The sequence below is a fragment of the Gossypium arboreum genome, chromosome 10 (assembly GCF_025698485.1).
Source record: "Gossypium arboreum isolate Shixiya-1 chromosome 10, ASM2569848v2, whole genome shotgun sequence".
NCBI lineage: Eukaryota > Viridiplantae > Streptophyta > Magnoliopsida > Malvales > Malvaceae > Gossypium > Gossypium arboreum.
Window position 1 is genome coordinate 9,544,639 of NC_069079.1, and position 18,451 is coordinate 9,563,089.

At 31.6% G+C, this 18,451-nt stretch overlaps 1 protein-coding gene and 1 non-coding gene across 2 annotated transcripts; one reads left to right on the top strand and one right to left on the bottom strand.

Moving 5' to 3' along the window:
• Positions 1-9,525: 9,525 nt before the first annotated feature.
• LOC128283000 (U1 spliceosomal RNA) lies at positions 9,526-9,686 on the bottom strand. Its single transcript, XR_008273346.1, has one exon. It is a non-coding gene; the product is annotated as a U1 spliceosomal RNA (small nuclear RNA).
• A 2,519-nt stretch (positions 9,687-12,205) lies between these two features.
• On the top strand, positions 12,206-17,753 carry LOC108488341 (heat shock 70 kDa protein 14-like). Its single transcript, XM_017792628.2, has 10 exons — positions 12,206-12,558; positions 13,649-14,863; positions 15,146-15,367; positions 15,513-15,608; positions 15,704-15,925; positions 16,111-16,305; positions 16,393-16,539; positions 16,620-16,769; positions 16,849-16,979; positions 17,133-17,753. Exons 2-10 carry the CDS (start codon positions 13,694-13,696, stop codon positions 17,365-17,367), a joined length of 2,568 nt encoding a protein of 855 aa, XP_017648117.1. The 5' UTR covers positions 12,206-12,558; positions 13,649-13,693; the 3' UTR covers positions 17,368-17,753.
• The last annotated feature ends 698 nt before the right edge of the window (positions 17,754-18,451 follow it).

Here is an 18,451-nt window from a genome sequence, read left to right on the forward strand (position 1 = left end):
AGCACCAAAGAAGTGGAGACTCGAGACCGGACAAGATTGGTCTTTCGAAAGTCTTTGCTCTATTCTCATTACATGACAACAAGCAAAAAGGGGCAGCTGTACAACCCAATCCTTGCCCGGGCCCAATATTACCTCACAAGCCCAATTTGCCCTACCCAATTACACCTACCCAAACCAAATACCCAACTTAAACCAAAATTCTTAGCCCAGACAAATCAAAACCCTAGCCCAACCCAAACACAAAAGAAAAGAAAAAAGCTAAGAAAACCCTAAGCTGCTTCAGCCACTTGCTCCTGTCCCATCCACCACCGCCTCTGCTCCCACCGACAGGTCAAGTCCACCGTCATTCACCTGCAAGCATTAAACGAGAGAAAAAAGAAAGCAAAAAGGAGCAGTGTGCACAAATATATAAACTAAAACGAAATTGTAAAAAGGATTCAGTTTTTTGGTGAGAAATAAAAAGAAGCATTTGATTTTAAAACACAAAATCAGTGAGTCAAAGGCACAAAATATCCAATCAAGAGAAAAACATTAAAAGAAGAAACGAAAACATAGAATCAAAAATCAGAAAAACAAAGGTGATTTCATTTTCTTTCGATTTATTTCTGTTTTCTTTCTTTTCTATTTTCACGCCCTTTTATTCGCATATATATACATATATTGTAAACAAAAAAAATAATAATAGAAAATAAATAAAAAAAAAGAAGAAAAAATATACCTCACGCGGTGGCCGGTGACGGTGCCGGATCGGCGACGGCGGGAGTGCGTGGTGGCCCTCCTGGCCGGAATCTGGGGCTTTCCCAGAAGAAGGGAAGAACTCTTCCCATTTTTTTCTGAAATAGCAAAAGAATGCATGTTTTTTAAAAAATTTTGGGTTTATATAATGGCATAATACGGCGCCGTTTTGGGCCTTAACTCACAGAGCCAAAACGATGCCGTTTCACGTGACCTATGCGCGACCCGACCCGATGCCTGAGGATCCGCGTGTTTTGCTGCTACTGGGATAATTACTTGCGTGGTCCTTCCGCATTTCTGTCATGTTTTAATCCAATTTTTTTTATTCCTTAATTATGCCTTGTAATTTTAATCTTTCTTAATTTGATCCTCTAACCATTTGAGGGATAGTTGATGGAACGACATCGTTTTAGGGATAGGGTATAATAGCGGAATTGGTCCCTCCATTTATCTCGCGTGTTTTATTCAGCCTTCTCTTTTTATTTTTATTTTAAATTGGCCTTGAACTTTCGTTCTACACTCAATTTAGTCCCTAGTTTAGTTATTTAGCTCCTCTATTATTAAGTTAGATAATTTTATTATTTTCTTTTACTACTATTTGTTATATTTTACTATTATAATTATATTTTTACTACTTTATTATTATTACTATTATTATATATTAGTGTATATCTTCATATATATATATATATATATATATACCTACACATGGTATTGTTTTTTATTACTTTAATTTAATATTTTTATTATATTTGCTTTTTGCATTTCTATATTATTATTATTATTATTATTATTATTATTATTATTATTATTATTATTATTATTATTATTATTATTATTATTATTATTATATAGTAGTGTGTATTTTTACTATATACGTATATACATATATATTTATATATAGTATTATTATTTACTTTACTTTAATGTTATTATTATCATTATCATCTTTGTAATTACTATTACCATTGTATTTTGATTATTATTGTTTTCATTTCCTTATTATTCATCTATTATGTTTCTTATCTATTTATATTTCCATTATTATACTATCTCTATTATTTATTAGCATTTTATTTTTACTATTATTAGCATTAGCATTTTTTAGGCGATCTTATATATATGTATTATGTTTTAATACTATTTTAATACCATACATGTTGTATATATATATTTTTAATAATAACTATATTATGTATATATTTTCATATATATCATGTATATACATTTTAAAATTATATCTTTATATATATTATGTATATATATTTTAATACTACATATATATTTTATTTCTATTATTACGTATATTTTAATACATACATGTATACATTTATATATCGTCATCATTTTTATATATTATTACTGTTTTCAACAAATATCGTATATATATTTTTTAATCTTGTATTATACATTTTACATATATGTATGTTCCTTACCGTTTCATATTTACATTCTTACTATTATTACTTATGTTATTCCTATTATTATCGTTTTCGTTATCACTGTCATTTTATTTTGCCATGTTTTATTTATTTATTTTGTTTATTTATTGGCCTATGTATTCGATCATCTCATTTTCCTCATGCGTTTGTTTACTAACCTTGCTATTATTTCACCTTTCATAATTGCTCGTATTATTATGTTAGACACTATCGTGCTTATTATTACGTATTAGCACCATAATTTGCTTTCATGTTTTACTATAAATCACATTATGTTTTTCACCCGATGCCTTAACCCAAAATAATTCTTTCATAAAAGTAAATACTCCGTATTTGGTAATTCGAGACAATCGTGCCCTAACTTACTGGGTTTCGATATTTCTCTTTTAACCTAAATCACGGAATATTCTTTTAAACCACAATACGAATTTTAAAAATGCTTATTTTCGGGGATGCGAGTGTGGTGCCCTAACTTACCGGGTATGACATTTTGTTACTTCGAAATAAGATTTTTCGCAAATAAAGGCGATATTTGGTGTTCGAAAATTCGAGGAAACGTACCCTAACTCACTGGGTTTCGATTTTCCTCGTTCACCCTAACTAACCGAATATCCTTTTAAACATGTTAATTTTAAATAAAAGGCAAGCTTGTTCTCAAAGTTCGAGATGCTGTGTCCTAACTTACTGGACATGGTGTTTTATTAGTTCGAGACAAGAAGGTCTTTAACATTTGAGCATTTTTTTTTTGCAAAAAAGGGATCGCATTTCAAAGTCTTTCAAGTTTTCAAATTTTCGACAACAAGGACACTAATTAATCAACTAGGTACCAATTTTGGGCGTTACAAGGGTGCTAATCCTTCCTCGTGCGTAACTGACTCCCGAACTCATTTTCTGATTTTCTTAGACCAAAAATTATCGTTTTAGTAAATCTTAACTTTTATTAAAATGATTAATTTAAGGTGACCCGATCACACCTCATCAAAAAGGATTGGTGGCGACTCCAGTTCTTCGTTTCCATTTTCAAAATCCAAGTCGATTCCCGTTTTCCAAAAAAATGGTTACGACAACTGCATTACATTGTGTCAACAAAATTCTCATATGAGCAAGGTAAAGAACATAGAACAATCAATGCTTGATCCTTGTCCATGATTTTAATACCAATATTATTGAGATGCATAATAATAAAGTTGAAAGTGTTAAGATGTTGTAAAATAGTTGAACCTTCCTCCATCTTCAGGATGTATAGTCATTGCTTGAGGTAGAGTCGATTCATCAATGGCTTCATCATATACTTACTCTCTAATCGGAGCCACAAACCTAACGTCATATTCTCTTCAGCTACCTCTAGTAATATTTCATTGCCTAAACATAGTAGAATAACACTATGTTCTTTCTCTAGTATCTCATCCTTTTGCTCTTCCGAAAGCGTGTTTGGTACTTTGTCTCTACCAGACAACGCTTTAAGCAATACTTGTTGAATCAACATCACCCGCATCTTGATGCGCCATAGGTGGAAACTATTTTTCCTGGTGAATTCCTCGACTTCATATTTAGTCGATGATACACTTGCATCCATATCAATATTTAAAGTGACAACGGAAGCAACAAAAATAAATCACGAGGACAACCACTTTGCAATTACCACAAAAATAGTCAAAACAAAGTTTTGATACTAGATCAGATTAACTACGTCAATATGACCACAAATAATTTTATCAGGAATAAATAGCACCACAATAAATAATGTGCGAAAAAGAATAAATAAAGAGACATAACTATTTACGTGATTCGACTTTAAAGCCTACCTCCATGAGTAGAGACAACAAAAAATTTCACTATAACAAAAAGGTGAAGATTACAAATGTTTTGACACTCAAAACACAATCTAAAAAGCTTACAACTCACCCCCGAAAAATACCTAAGAGTTATTATACAATTGCTCTCAATTAGCCACTCACTAGCTAATTCGATCTCAAAGTTGATGTGTCTCATGGCTAAAAACTAAGTCCTATTTATACTAGTTTACATCACCTTCAAGTCAATAGCCACATTTAATAAGGCTTGACAATTGAAAGAGCAAATCTTCCGTGTAGCTTTCGGCGCCCACTTTTGCCAGCAAAAATTGACATTATGCTTCAATTGGCTTTTAAATCCAAGCCTTCTACATCTATTGAAACTTGGCTTTCATGGCTTGTGAACTCAAGCCAAAGTTTTGACACATTTCGCTGCTCTAGTTTGGTGCATGCATATGTAAACTTTGCGTTTAATTAGCTTGAAAATTAAAGCTATCATTTTAACAATATGCTTATAAGATTTTCAATGATGTCTGCGCCAACTACAAATTGAAACAACAAATTTTCAATGAACTTTAGAAATTTAAAACTAGCAGCCGAATTACATACCATCCATTACTTCAAACAATTAAACATAATCAAGGACGGCAAACAGTAACTGATTAGTGAGAAATTATAGCCCTATGGTTTGGACTAAACCTCAATTATTAATAGAAGCCCAATAATAAGCTAACATCCTTTAGTTGCAAAAGTTATTTAAAATGTAATAACAACCGTGTTGTGTCGACTTCCATAGCTTGCACTGCTCACTTTTACTCTTGGACGATGATGTTGAAGATGAAATGAATACAAACATAGATACGATGTATAGCTTAGACTTGTGGTGCAGTCACCACTTAATAGCAAACAACAATATATAATACATGGAAAATCAAGCCAGTCTGCATAGCTTGCAGCTGCACCATGCCCAATTATTTAATTACAAGACTTTTTTTTTTTGGAAATAAAAAAAAATTCTTTTATACAATTTAATTTAACATTATACGTTGAAATCTATTGGTATGAGTTTTATTTAAATTACAATTATTTAAATTATAATTCTAGTGCGATAAAGTTGTGTTTAAGGATCAAACTAATAGAGTTTTTATATATGGAGGGTTAAATTTATTAAATTATTTAAAATTAGGAACAAATTGATAGAATATGCAAGTATTTAGAACTAAATATATTACATACTAATTAAAAAAGTCACATCATCATTTTAATTAAATTATTTAGAACTTAACAGAGAGTTTTTATATGACGGATATATATACATAGAGACAGAGATGATTCAAGAGAGATTTCAATCTCTCAAAAATCATGTAAGAATAATCTATTTGATTAGATAAGATAAAAATTGTAACACCCCTAATTCGTATTTGCCGCCGGAACAGAGTTTCAGAGCATTATTACCATTTGCAGATCACTTAAAAAATTTCACTTAAATACTTACCGATTCAATGCATCAATAAATATATTATCATTCAATCAATAGCTTGGCACTTGCCTAAGCATCAACAACAACACTTGTTAGTGTACTTACACATATTTCATATAAATTCTTATTTTCTCAACATGTCATATTTGAATTTAATACTCGTCTTAACTTAGATATTTTCCTTATATTAACATATAAAAGATAATCACATATGTACATGTCAAGATACATATCATTCTCTTACCGTTTCTTTAATAACATATATCATTCATTTCATTTTATCAATATTTCATGTATCATATACTTTCCACACCATGTGTCCATATAACATGTACAAATCATTACATAAATTCAATACAAAGATAAATGATTAATGAGCTCATTAATTTCATAATTTTCATATTCTTCCATTTCTCATATTTATCCCGTTGAATTCCTTAGAATTTCTATGGATATTCAATAGTACACTTTTGTGTACAATTCCGGGTCTGTCAATTCGTACACATATGGGTATACCCTTTTTCCAGAAAGCAGACTCCAGCGAACCTCATCCTTACAGCAGGATTACCAGTCCAGGCGAAATCTCCTGTAATATAAACTCATAGAGTATTGTCGGGATTATTAGTCCATGCTAAATTCCCTGCAATGACAATTACTCTAATGAGCTTGGATCTGAATTACCAGTCCAGGCTAAATTTAGACCCTAATTCGAATTACCCGTCTGGGCTAAATCCATTTTACACATATTCTTCGGGAGGGCTATATCAGGATAGGATCACCCGTCCGGGCTAGATCTTTTTTACCATCTCGAGCTATTTAATGGAAAGCTCATAAAGAGCAATATCGGGAAGCTAATTGGGCTATAATAGGAAGCTCAATAGAGCCAAAATTAGGTAGTTCACAAAGAACCATATCGGGAAGCTCACGAAGAACCTATCGGGAAGCTCCGGATAGCCATATATCAGGAAGTTCAAGCGAGCACTATCGGAAAGCTCACAAAGAACCTATCGGGAAGCTCACGAAGAGCCATATATCGGGACGCTCTTAAGAGCTACGGTGTGTCCACAACACATGCAGATCACAACCTATCGGGACGCTCCGAAGAGCTATAACGGGAAGCTAGCAAGAACCATATAACAGGAAGCTCGAGAGGACTAATATCGGGACACTCTTTCGAGCTATGGTGTGTCTGCAACATATGCAGAACTACAACCAATTCGGGAAACTTACATCCATCGATTTTCCTTTGTTCAACGGGATTTATCATTTTATCGGGCATTATCAAATATATCCATATCAATTTCATATGCATGACAAAAATACAATTCACAAGTATAATCATGAATTCCATTCCATTCAACCGAGATTTATTTTCAATTTATATCGAGTATTATCAATATTTCATCAATTATCATGAATTGAAAATTCAAATCATATTTTCATCACATAACCACATATTTCAAGTATTTAAAAATACAATTCAAGTTACACAAACTTACTTCATTGATTGTTTGTGTTTATAATTTCATTAATCTGATATCTTTTTTTTCCACGATCAAGTCTCGTATTTGAGTCGTCTGGATCTTTATAAATAAATTTGAACATAATTTTCATTCATTTCATTTTCTAATGCATTTAATTAATGATCTAGGAAAAATTACCATTTTGCCCCTCAACTTTTAATTAATGACGATTTCATCCTTAGGGCCAGGAAAATAAAATTCTTGCAATTTAATCCTTATTTCCAGCTATTATTATCATACATATCGATAACAGTCCATGAATTCTATAAAATATCAAAATTTTTCCATAATTTCAACACTTTTCAATTTAATCCCTAAAACATGTTTTCCCCTGATCTTGAACTAAATTAATAATTTCATTAAATTTTGTAATTTAAATAATAAAATAATTCATTTCTTTCAATTTGGTCATTTTTGACCTTTTTATAAAAGTGCCCATAAAGTTTTACTTTTATTCAATTTAGTCCCTGAGCCTAAAACATGCAAATTAGCCATGCTAGATGAATATTCATACATATTTTTTCCTCCTCCTCCTCTCCATTCCACATCCTTAATGTATATATCACACTTGTAAGTAACATTATCTATAATTTTTATTATTTACTTTTATGAATATTCAAGCTATCCATTTGTGTCATAGTCACTAAATTATTTATATCTGGAGCTATAGAACTCCAAATTTAGATCCACTAATTTTCCTTGAAACTAGACTCATATATGTTCTTACCATAAAATTTTCAGAATTTTTGGTTTATCCAATAAGTACAGTTTATTCTTTAAAGTTACCCCTGTTCTGCTATCTGACAGTTCTGACCCTTCTTCACTAAAAATTAATTATCTCCTCGTACAGAATTCAAATGATGTTCTTGTTTATTTATCTTGAAAATAGACTCATTCAGGATTCTAAAAATATAAATTTAATCCCATAATTATTTTTCTCTATTTTTTTATGATTTTCCAAATCAGAACAGGGGAACCCAAAATCATTCTAACCTTGTCTCACAAAATTTATTATATCTCATGATTTACAATTTCACTGCTTACATAATTTCTTCTATAAGAAACTAGACTTAATAATATTTAATTTCATGTTTTATTCATCCTATAATTAGATTTCTACAATTTTTGATGATTTTTTAAAGTTAGACTATTGCTGCTGTCCAAAACTGTTTTAGTGCAAGATATTAATTACCATGTTTATAACACCCTTATTTTTTTTTTCTACACTATTTCTCATCACTTTCTCTTATTTTCTCTTCACTAACATATCAAGAACATAGAACCTTATGTAAGAAAACTCTACTATAACATTATTTCCATGCTTTGTCAATAATAATAAGCTTAAAAACATATTGAAATCTTGATGTACTTACCTTGTTCTATTGATACCAATCTTTAACTTGATTTTTTTCTCTCCTCCAGCTTCTATTTCTTGAATCCAACTTGATATTCTAACTCCCCATGGTCTCCTTAACATTTTTCTCTCTTAGTAGCTATGAAAATTCTTTTGATTTCTAGGTGAAAATGGTAAATTTTTGGTGGAAAGACCAAATTGTAAAGAAAAGAAAATTTCTTTCTTTTCCTTCTCTTCTAACGTTGGTTGCATGCATGGAAAGAGGATGAAAATTCATCATCTTTCCTTCCTTTTATACTAAATAATTAATAATAAAATAATAATAAAATAATAAAATATCTCATTAAAATAATATATATCTAATTAAATAATCATAAAATATCATCAACATCATCATTACTTTCTAGATTTCTCTCTCTTCCAATTGATCATTTTGCTCTTGATTGTCTTTTAAAATTCCATCCTTGAGTCATCATTTAATTTGGTAAAATTACGATTTAATCCCTCATAATTTCTTCACTTATTCAATTTGGTCCTAATTCATCCATTTTCCTGTCTTTAGATCATTCCAGCCTTAAAATATTTGTACTATTGGTCCTTTAACTTTTTCATATTTACACTTTAACCCCTCAAGTTCTGAATATTTACTCTTGAACCACAAAACTTTTCTCATTTTTACAATTTAGTCTTTTCTGGAATTAATTCTATCATAATTTACTTCTCAATGTTGTCATAACTCAAAATTTCCTTTTTTATTGTTTTTATTTCCTTATTTTACTTTATCAAAGATAATATCTTACAATAGAAATTTTCGGGTATTACAAAATACCAAATAAAATGAGTTGTATTAAATATGGAAACAATGGACATAATTTTTATATTTACTGACACTTTAAAAGATGACATTTGATATTGAAAATATTTAATACACCTTTATAAAATGAACAATGTTAATTGATTAAAATAATATTATTACAGATAAAAATCGAGATTGAAAATGTTAACTAGTGCTTATAAGCATTAACCTTATGCCCCTAACACAACCTAAGCCCACAACTTAGAACCTAAATCCCTACCACATGACAAACAAAACCAAAGGGTGTTGGATAAGGTGAGAGCACATAAGCTAATTACCCATACGGAAAAAGCAGTTATATCCTATAAATGGCTTCCAATTAGTTTTCAAAACTTAAGATTGATAGGGGCTGCGCGAACGCAAGCCCCCACTGCCACAAATTATGACGTAGGTTCTCCCTCTTGGGGAGACCTTAAAGTAGCACCCCTACCAAGTGCAATGCAGGTCACTACTCTAGGCCATGAGTCTTCCTGATCACTCATTGACCCCGTCCAGGTAAGTATGTTTTAATGTTGCCCTATCCTCTCTCTTTATACACCACTCCTTATGTTTTGTTTACCATATGCTAGCAATGTGGGATTCAGGTTGCATTGGGGGCATAAAGATCTAAAACATTTTTACCTTTCAATGCTTCTAATCAATCTTGATTTCTATCAATAATAATATTGTTTTATTTTTATTAACATTATTCTTAATTTTATAGTAATGTGTTAAATACTTCTCAATACTAAATATCAGTAATTTAAAATACCCATAAATATAAAAAGTATGCACATTGTTGTCATATATATATATACACACACATTAACACTTAAAGAAAAATTATTTGATTTCCAATCAAACACAATTATTAAACATTTGTTTGTTTTTATTCAAACAGATAGATCGAATAAATACTTTGATTTTTATATATTACATCTTATCCATTCAAACTCATATATATTACAAAATTCTTAAATTTTTAATATGTTTACATTATAAAAATTTTACATGTGACAAGGAAGAAAGTAAGCATTTGTGGAGGGAAAATTGCAACATAAACCACTTTATCTTCTTTATATAATTTTTAATTGTGTTTTGTAAGTTATATTTTATAATAAATCCTTCTAATTTGTTTACATTTAATAATTCAACTAACAATTTTATAAAATAAGCCACTCTAAAATTTAAAATTATTTAAAAATTCTTTTAAATTAATTATCACCATTTTACAAATTAAATATACTATTAAAACTGAATTAGATATTTAAAAATATCAATAATGTTACAATTAATTATTTAATGGCCAGAATATTTAAATTAAATTAGCAATCTACATCCATTAACTAATAAATAAAATTAAGTTAAAAACTATATATAAAAAATAAATTTTTGCACAATATGCTATTATAATGTTTATATTTTAAAAATAATTCCAAAATATTGTTTATTTAAATTAAATCTTATCATGTTTTTAAAATTAAATTTATATGTTATTAAATTTTAATTTCGTATTACAAAATTTATAAAAAAAATTAAATATTATTTAATTAATCGGCTAAAAACAACTGCTAGTTATAATAACAATCACTCTTTTATTTTGTAATAATTCACGATCACTCTTTTTATTTTATAGCTTAATCATTAAATTACTAAAATTCACATCTTCACTTTTTTGAAAAAGAAATGAATGCCTCAAAGCATATTTCTCTTTAGAGCCATTAGTTTAAAATGATAAAAACAAGTAATGGTTAGATCTAATAATTTGAGATACAACACAATAATTTTTAATTTATAATCTATTTATATCTATCTATAATTTATTATTTATTTAAAAGCACGAGCTTAAAATTTTTTGATTCAAAAGAATACCTCTATTTTTATCATATTACTAAATTGACTTTTAAAATAATTATAATATTTAATTTAAAATTATTAATTAAAATTGACATAAAATAAAATTTATAATAATTATATACTTAACAATAATTATAATTCAATAGAATTTGAGATAATTGCATATTTAAAAATAATTATTAATTTAATTTACATTTATTATATTTTTAATTAAAATAATTATAATTGAAATAAAAGTTGACGTATTTTTATAACCGAGTAAAACTAAAATAATTTTACACTCTGTTGTATATTTTTGTATGATTAATATTTTAGTGATCCAACCTCATATTTCATATTTTATTTATATAGATCATGCATGTCAAATTTGGTGTAAATTAAAAATTTTGAACTGTTTATTTTAAATTAAAAAATTTAATTCATTCAATAAGTATTAATATTGACACTTTTTAGATCGATATGATAGAGATATCAAATTAATTAAAAATTTATATACATAACAAGTAAAATTATATCGATAAATTCAACAGTTAAATCTTTAAAATATTAATTGTACAAAAACATGCAAAAGGGTTTAAAAGTGTAAATAGATCCTCCTCTTATATATTGTTTACAAATTATTTTAATCAATTTATTGCCTATTAAGAAAATAAAAATAAAAATTGAATAGTAAATAATTTATTTTACAATATATCATATATTTTATTGTTTCTACAAATGCTTCAATAATAGGAATTTTTATTAGTACTATGTCTCGTTATCAAAATAATTAATATATTTTAATAGTGTTTATTAGTTATTTTACATGAAGTAAAATCGTATTGTATATTGATGTATGTTTTAATTATGATTTGAGATATTTTAATATTATTAAAATTTATTGATCTACAAAATATCAATTTTCTAATATGATATTTAGAAATTTCTTTTACTATATTTGAATTTTAAATAAATTAATATATTTTGATTATATTTAAAAATAAATTAAAAATTAATTATAATAATTAAAAATATCTTATTTAAAATTAATTATAAATTAATCGCCTAAAATCATATACAATATAATCACTGAAAATGAAAAATACTTAGATATCAGTTCATAAAAAAAAGGCTTCCATTTGGAAAAAATCAGAATCCCAAATGAAAGCCCAACCCATGAACTCACCAAAAACCTAAAGAATTCCGAAGACTTTCTCCCGGGGAGATCTTTCTAGAAGCCACGGTATCTCTAGACACCTCTAGTCGTGGATGGACACCACTCAATTCCATTCCATAACTCCTTCCAAATCAAAACTTTTTTAATAAATTATTAAATCGAAAATTCCACACAAACCCTCGTAAATAAAAGCCCCCTCGCTCCCCCCCCCCCCCCACCCGCAAAAAGAAAAAAAAAACTCTCTGTTTCGCTTCTGTGAGTGTGAGGTTGTTTTCGTATGCTATCTCTCGCGAACGTACAAGAACATAACACCAAATAAAGAGAGAGGTCTTTTTGAAAAGAAATTTCCTGAACTGCTTTCGCCTCAATTTTCCTTTCCAAGGGTAAGATCGCCGCCCTTGGCTCTTTGTGCTTTTCTTCTTTCGATTTCTTTTTTAATTGTCGTTGTTGCATTTATTTCTCCGTCATGAACTTAGATCTGTTTTGTTTTATATTCAGCACGTCGGTCGATGGTTTTTTTTTCGCATTGATTTTTGCTTCTCTTTAGATTTAGCTGTTTGTACAGAATCAAGTAATTTCCTTATTTGATTTCTATTTTTTCGATTCGTTTGGGGAAAAAATTAACTTATTTTTATATTTTGTGAATTTATTATTATGATTCGACGTTTTTTCATCGTTGGAATTTATTTTGAAGTTACAATTAGTTGTTTTAGGTTTATTTGAATGCGATTTCGATTTGGTCATTGCAAAGAGTTCCCATTTCTTATTAATTTTATTTGAAGGAGTGTTCATTTTGGGTTGATATCTGATTGTAAAGGTTTTTAGGGTTTGTTTCCAATGGTTTGATTTATGTATGTGAACTACTTGGTTTTTTAACCTTTAACTGAAGTGTTTTCATTTTGATTTGAGTTGCATTATATATCCGCTTGCATTTGTTTAGCCCTTACACTTGCCTCTGACCCTTATCTAGTTATTTGGCCTGTGTTCTTGTGTGAATGATCAACTCATGAAGCGCTTTTGAGTCTTTAAATGAGAACATAAGGGGGGATGTATATTGGATATTGTTATTTATATTAAAGATTTTTTTTAATGTAATAAGAGTCTTTAAATGGGAACATAAGGAGGAATGTTTATTGAATATTGTTATGATCTTTGTTATATCAATGGTATTATGTGTTCAAGTCCATGGAAGTTGACATGGAATATTGAGCAGCAACTTGTTGCCCATAACGTATTGATATCACCTTGGTTGATGCAATGTGTTATTTATTTAATGTGCAAAGTATGGTGCTCCAGTAGCTAGATTCCTAAAATAGTGATTATGAATTTTTGCCACTTCTTTAATACTTATGATTGCACGGTACTCCAGTTGGCTAGATTCAAAACGTGATTATGATTTTTTTAAATTTTTTTTGCTTTCCTGGTTAAGTACTTATATATAATCTAATTTCTTTTTGTTTTGTTGGATGCCAGGTTAATCTTATTTTATAAAGTAAATTTGTGTAATTTCTGTTTAAGATGAGCGTTGTTGGGTTTGATTTCGGCAATGAGAGCTGCATTGTTGCAGTTGCGAGGCAGAGAGGGATTGATGTCGTGCTTAATGATGAATCAAAGCGCGAAACTCCAGCTATTGTTTGCTTTGGGGAGAAGCAGAGATTCATTGGTACTGCAGGGGCAGCATCTTCTACAATGAACCCTAAAAACTCAATTTCTCAGATAAAACGGTTAATTGGCCGTCAGTTCTCAGATCCTGAGTTGCAAAGAGATCTCAAGTCATTGCCCTTCAATGTCACTGAGGGTCCTGATGGATATCCTTTGATTCATGCTCGGTACTTAGGTGAAATGAGAACTTTTACCCCAACCCAAGTTTTGGGAATGGTTTTGTCGAATTTGAAAAGCATAGCTGAGAAGAATTTGAATGCAGCCGTAGTGGATTGCTGTATTGGAATTCCTGTGTACTTCACTGATCTTCAAAGAAGAGCAGTTTTAGATGCTGCCACAATTGCAGGCTTGCACCCTCTTCGCCTGATTCATGAAACTACTGCAACCGCATTGGCTTATGGTATTTATAAAACTGATTTACCTGAAAATGACCAATTAAATGTTGCATTTGTTGATATCGGACATGCTAGCATGCAAGTCTGTATTGCTGGCTTCAAGAAAGGGCAACTCAAGATCTTGGCTCATTCATTTGACCGCTCTTTGGGTGGTAGGGATTTTGATGAAGTTCTTTTTCAGCATTTTGCTGCAAAATTTAAAGAGGAATACAAGATTGATGTCCTCCAGAATGCAAGGGCTTGTATTAGGCTTCGGACAGCTTGTGAGAAGCTAAAGAAAGTACTTAGTGCCAATCCTGAGGCCCCTTTGAATATTGAGTGCTTGATGGATGAGAAGGATGTTAGGGGTTTCATCAAGAGAGAGGAGTTCGAACAGATCAGTGCTCCAATTTTGCAACGTGTGAAGAGGCCACTTGAGAAGGCTCTTGCTGATGCTGGACTTGCAGTTGAAAATGTTCATATGGTTGAGGTTGTTGGCTCAGCCTCCCGGGTTCCTGCTATGTTGAAAATCCTCACAGAGTTCTTTGGTAAAGAGCCTAGGCGTACAATGAATGCTAGTGAATGTGTTGCAAGGGGTTGTGCTTTAGAATGTGCAATTCTCAGTCCCACATTCAAAGTTCGAGAGTTTCAGGTGTGTATTTTCCAATTGACTTTTTACGAAGTTATCGTGATAATTTTGCTGTCTGTGTTGAATGTTATCTCAGCTGTGTATGCATTTGGTTGCATTGTAGTATGATTTCAAGGTGTTACTTTCTTTATTCTCCCGAATACGGAATAATGCAAGATTTTTCCTTGTATTTCCGTTCCTTATATTCCCATTATTGTTGCTGCATGTCCTGTTGTAAAATTTGTGTCCTTTGACTCTTTTTCCCCTGAACACAGCTGACATCTTAACCTGTCTGATTTGAAAAAGGTCAATGAGAGCTTCCCTTTCCCAGTTTCACTATCATGGAAAGGTTCTGGTCCAGATTCTCAGGCTGGAGGAGCAGAACAACAACAACTTGTCTTTCCAAAAGGAAATCCGATACCCAGTATCAAGGCTGTGACATTCCACAAGTCAAGTACTTTCACTGTTGATGTTCAATATTCTGATGTTAGTGATTTGCAGGCCCCTCCAAAGATCAGTACATACACGGTAATTAATTCATAGACCTTGTATAAGACACTGAGTATCTTTTGTTTTAGTCTGTTTCCTTCAGCATCAGGTTACTTGTTTATTATGCTAAATTCTTGCTCGGCTTTTTCATTTGTTATAAATTGTGGCATTTCTTAAATGGTAGATTGGGCCTTTTCCGACAATAAGAAGTGAACAGCCAAAATTGAAGGTCAAAGTTCGTCTGAATTTGCATGGGATTGTGTCCGTTGAGTCAGCAACAGTAAGTTGTTGAATTAGCTTTTTAAATTTTAATTTTATCTCAACTTGAATTCTTTTTTTCCCCTTGCTTTCCTGAATACTTTAATGTAATTTTAGCTCTTGGAAGAGGAAGAAGTTGAAGTTCCAGTTTCAAAAGAGCCTGAAAAAGACAATTCGAAGATGGTGACTGATGAAGCACCTAGTGGTACTGCTGCTCCCAGTGCCAATGAGACAGATGTCAACATGCAAGATGCTAAGGGTACAGCAGATGCTGCAGGGGCTGAAAATGGTGTTGCTGAGTCGGGTGACAAGCCTGTGAAAATGGAAACTGATACTAAAGTAAGTGATTTTTCTCTGCAATATATACATGAATTGCCAGAGTTCACATTGTAGCCTTTTAGGCCAGTGTGTTCCTGATTCGCTGAATTTTTAGTGTGGGTTACTTATGTGGTATTTTTTTACAGCCTTGGTTCTTGCTTGTTTTGGTTGGTTGGTTTATGCATTTTGTTCTGGCTGTCATGTAGGTTGAGGCTCCCAAGAAGAAGGTAAAGAAAACAAACGTACCAGTGGCAGAGCTAGTCTATGGTGCAATGTTGCCTGCAGATGTTCAAAAGGCAGTAGAGAAGGAGTTTGAAATGGCTTTGCAAGACAGGGTTATGGAAGAAACCAAGGATAAAAAGAATGCTGTTGAGGCCTATGTTTATGACATGAGGAATAAGGTACGATGTTGTCTGCTAATTTTACTGAAACCTTGAACTTTTCTTGGCTGTTATGATTGTAAAACTAATTATATGTTGTGTCTTCAGCTTAGTGATAAATATCGTGATTTTGTTACTGCTCCGGAGAAAGAAGAGTTTACTGCTAAGCTTCAGGAAACAGAGGATTGGCTATATGAAGACGGTGAGGATGAAACAAAGGGTGTTTATGTTGCCAAGCTTGAAGAGCTTAAGAAGGTAATTCTTGTTCTTCTCTTGCTTTGTCAAGTTTTGTTGTACACATTGTATACCTAACAAATTGTCTTGATTTTGAAAAGCAAGGGGATCCTATAGAAGAACGTTACAAAGAGTATATGGAGAGGGGAACTGTCATTGATCAACTTGCTTACTGTATTAACAGTTACAGGGAGGCAGCAATGTCAAATGATCCCAAATTTGATCACATCGAACTTGCTGAAAAGCAAAAGGTAGTTGCTTGGTCCCTATCTTTACCGCTCTCCACTTCTTTCTGTTAGTGACGAGGTCAATGGTGGATTGTAATTGTAGGTCTTGAATGAGTGCGTAGAAGCCGAGGCCTGGTTGAGAGAGAAAAAGCAGCAGCAGGATCAACTTCCCAAATATGCCACTCCAGTTCTCTTGTCAGCTGATGTGAGAAAGAAGGCTGAAGCACTAGATAGGTACACTATTTGACATGCTTAAGATTTTGTATCCAGTACGTAGATTCTTGTTTCATTCGTTGATTTTCATACCCTGCACCTCCATGCCTATCTTAAATATGGCTATATGTGTTATCTATATTAGGTGCTGATATGCGGATTTGCCTTGAACAGGTTTTGCAGGCCAATAATGACGAATCCTAAACCAACTAAACCAGCCTCGCCTGAAACACGAGCTAACCCACCACCTCAAGGAGAGGGTCAGTGCCAAGGAGCGGATGCCAATGCAAGCCCTAACCACAACAATGTGCCTAGTGAAAATGCAACGGCAGGCAGTGGTGAGGCAGCTCCAGCTTCTGCAGAACCAATGGAAACTGACAAATCAGAAACTGCTTCGACTACTGCATAATTCAGTAGCTTGGTGGTGTGTTGATGATATATGTGGCCAAAATTTTCGTTCCTATGTACAACCGCTATTTTCGGAACCACTATTTTAGGGAAGGCTTGGGTTCGGCTGTGTTATTCGGGTCATAATTTTTAGATTGTAAAAGCCATCTCTTTGCATTGCCTGCCGAGATTTGTTTTTTTTTTTTAAGACCGAGGGTTTTTCAAAAGACGGTTTTAAGAGGGAAAAAAGAACTGCTATTGTGATTTCCTTGCTAACATGTTTTTTTGTTAGTGGGAGGCTAAAAATTTACACTTTAAAAGGGAAATATCGAGTGTTAAATGTTTAGGTTGTGTTGGGATTGGTGAAATTATGTTGTGGGTAATGTCGGAAATTTATTTTTCATAAAATCTTCACATTCGTTATGGATGCCGTCCAGTCTTGGTGTTCCCTTTGGTCTCAACATTTTTTCTAAGTTGAGTTGGCCGATGATTGAAGGGAGTTCCCACAGCTGAAACTAATAGCCCTAGCCTCAAGCCATATCCAGATTCTACAAATTTTTGGATTTCCCTCAATTTTATCTCTTCAATTTCGGCGGCAATTTTTTAGAAAAATCTTGTTCTTGCTTTGTGGTTTCTTGATTGCTTTTATCCGTTCAAGCTCTCTCTATGTAAACAAAAACCAACTAATAACTGCAATAAGTTTGCTGGGATCAGATTTTGATGTTTCTTTTTTTTTTTTTTTTGGTTCTAAAATTGCTTTTGTGTTTCAGTATGTCACTGAAGTCCACTTAAAAGGTTGCAATTATGATTTTTTTTGTCCTTAAAAAACTTTCGTTTTACCATTGACAGTAGCCGTAATCTGTTTATTTACCCCATATTTTCCCGAATTGCGGAGAAAATGATATATGAGAAGGAAGTATTAATTCAATTTGTTCTGGTTGCTCGTTTGATTATGTTGCTTGGATGTTTATAGCTTTAAAGCCACCAGCTGCGATCTGATATGCAAAGTTGGGTGCTGTCAATGAAAATGATGAGGCCTTCATTTTCTGAGTCGATTCATTTCGACTCTGACTCACCTCTGTGAGAGGATCAGTCAAGCTAAGAGG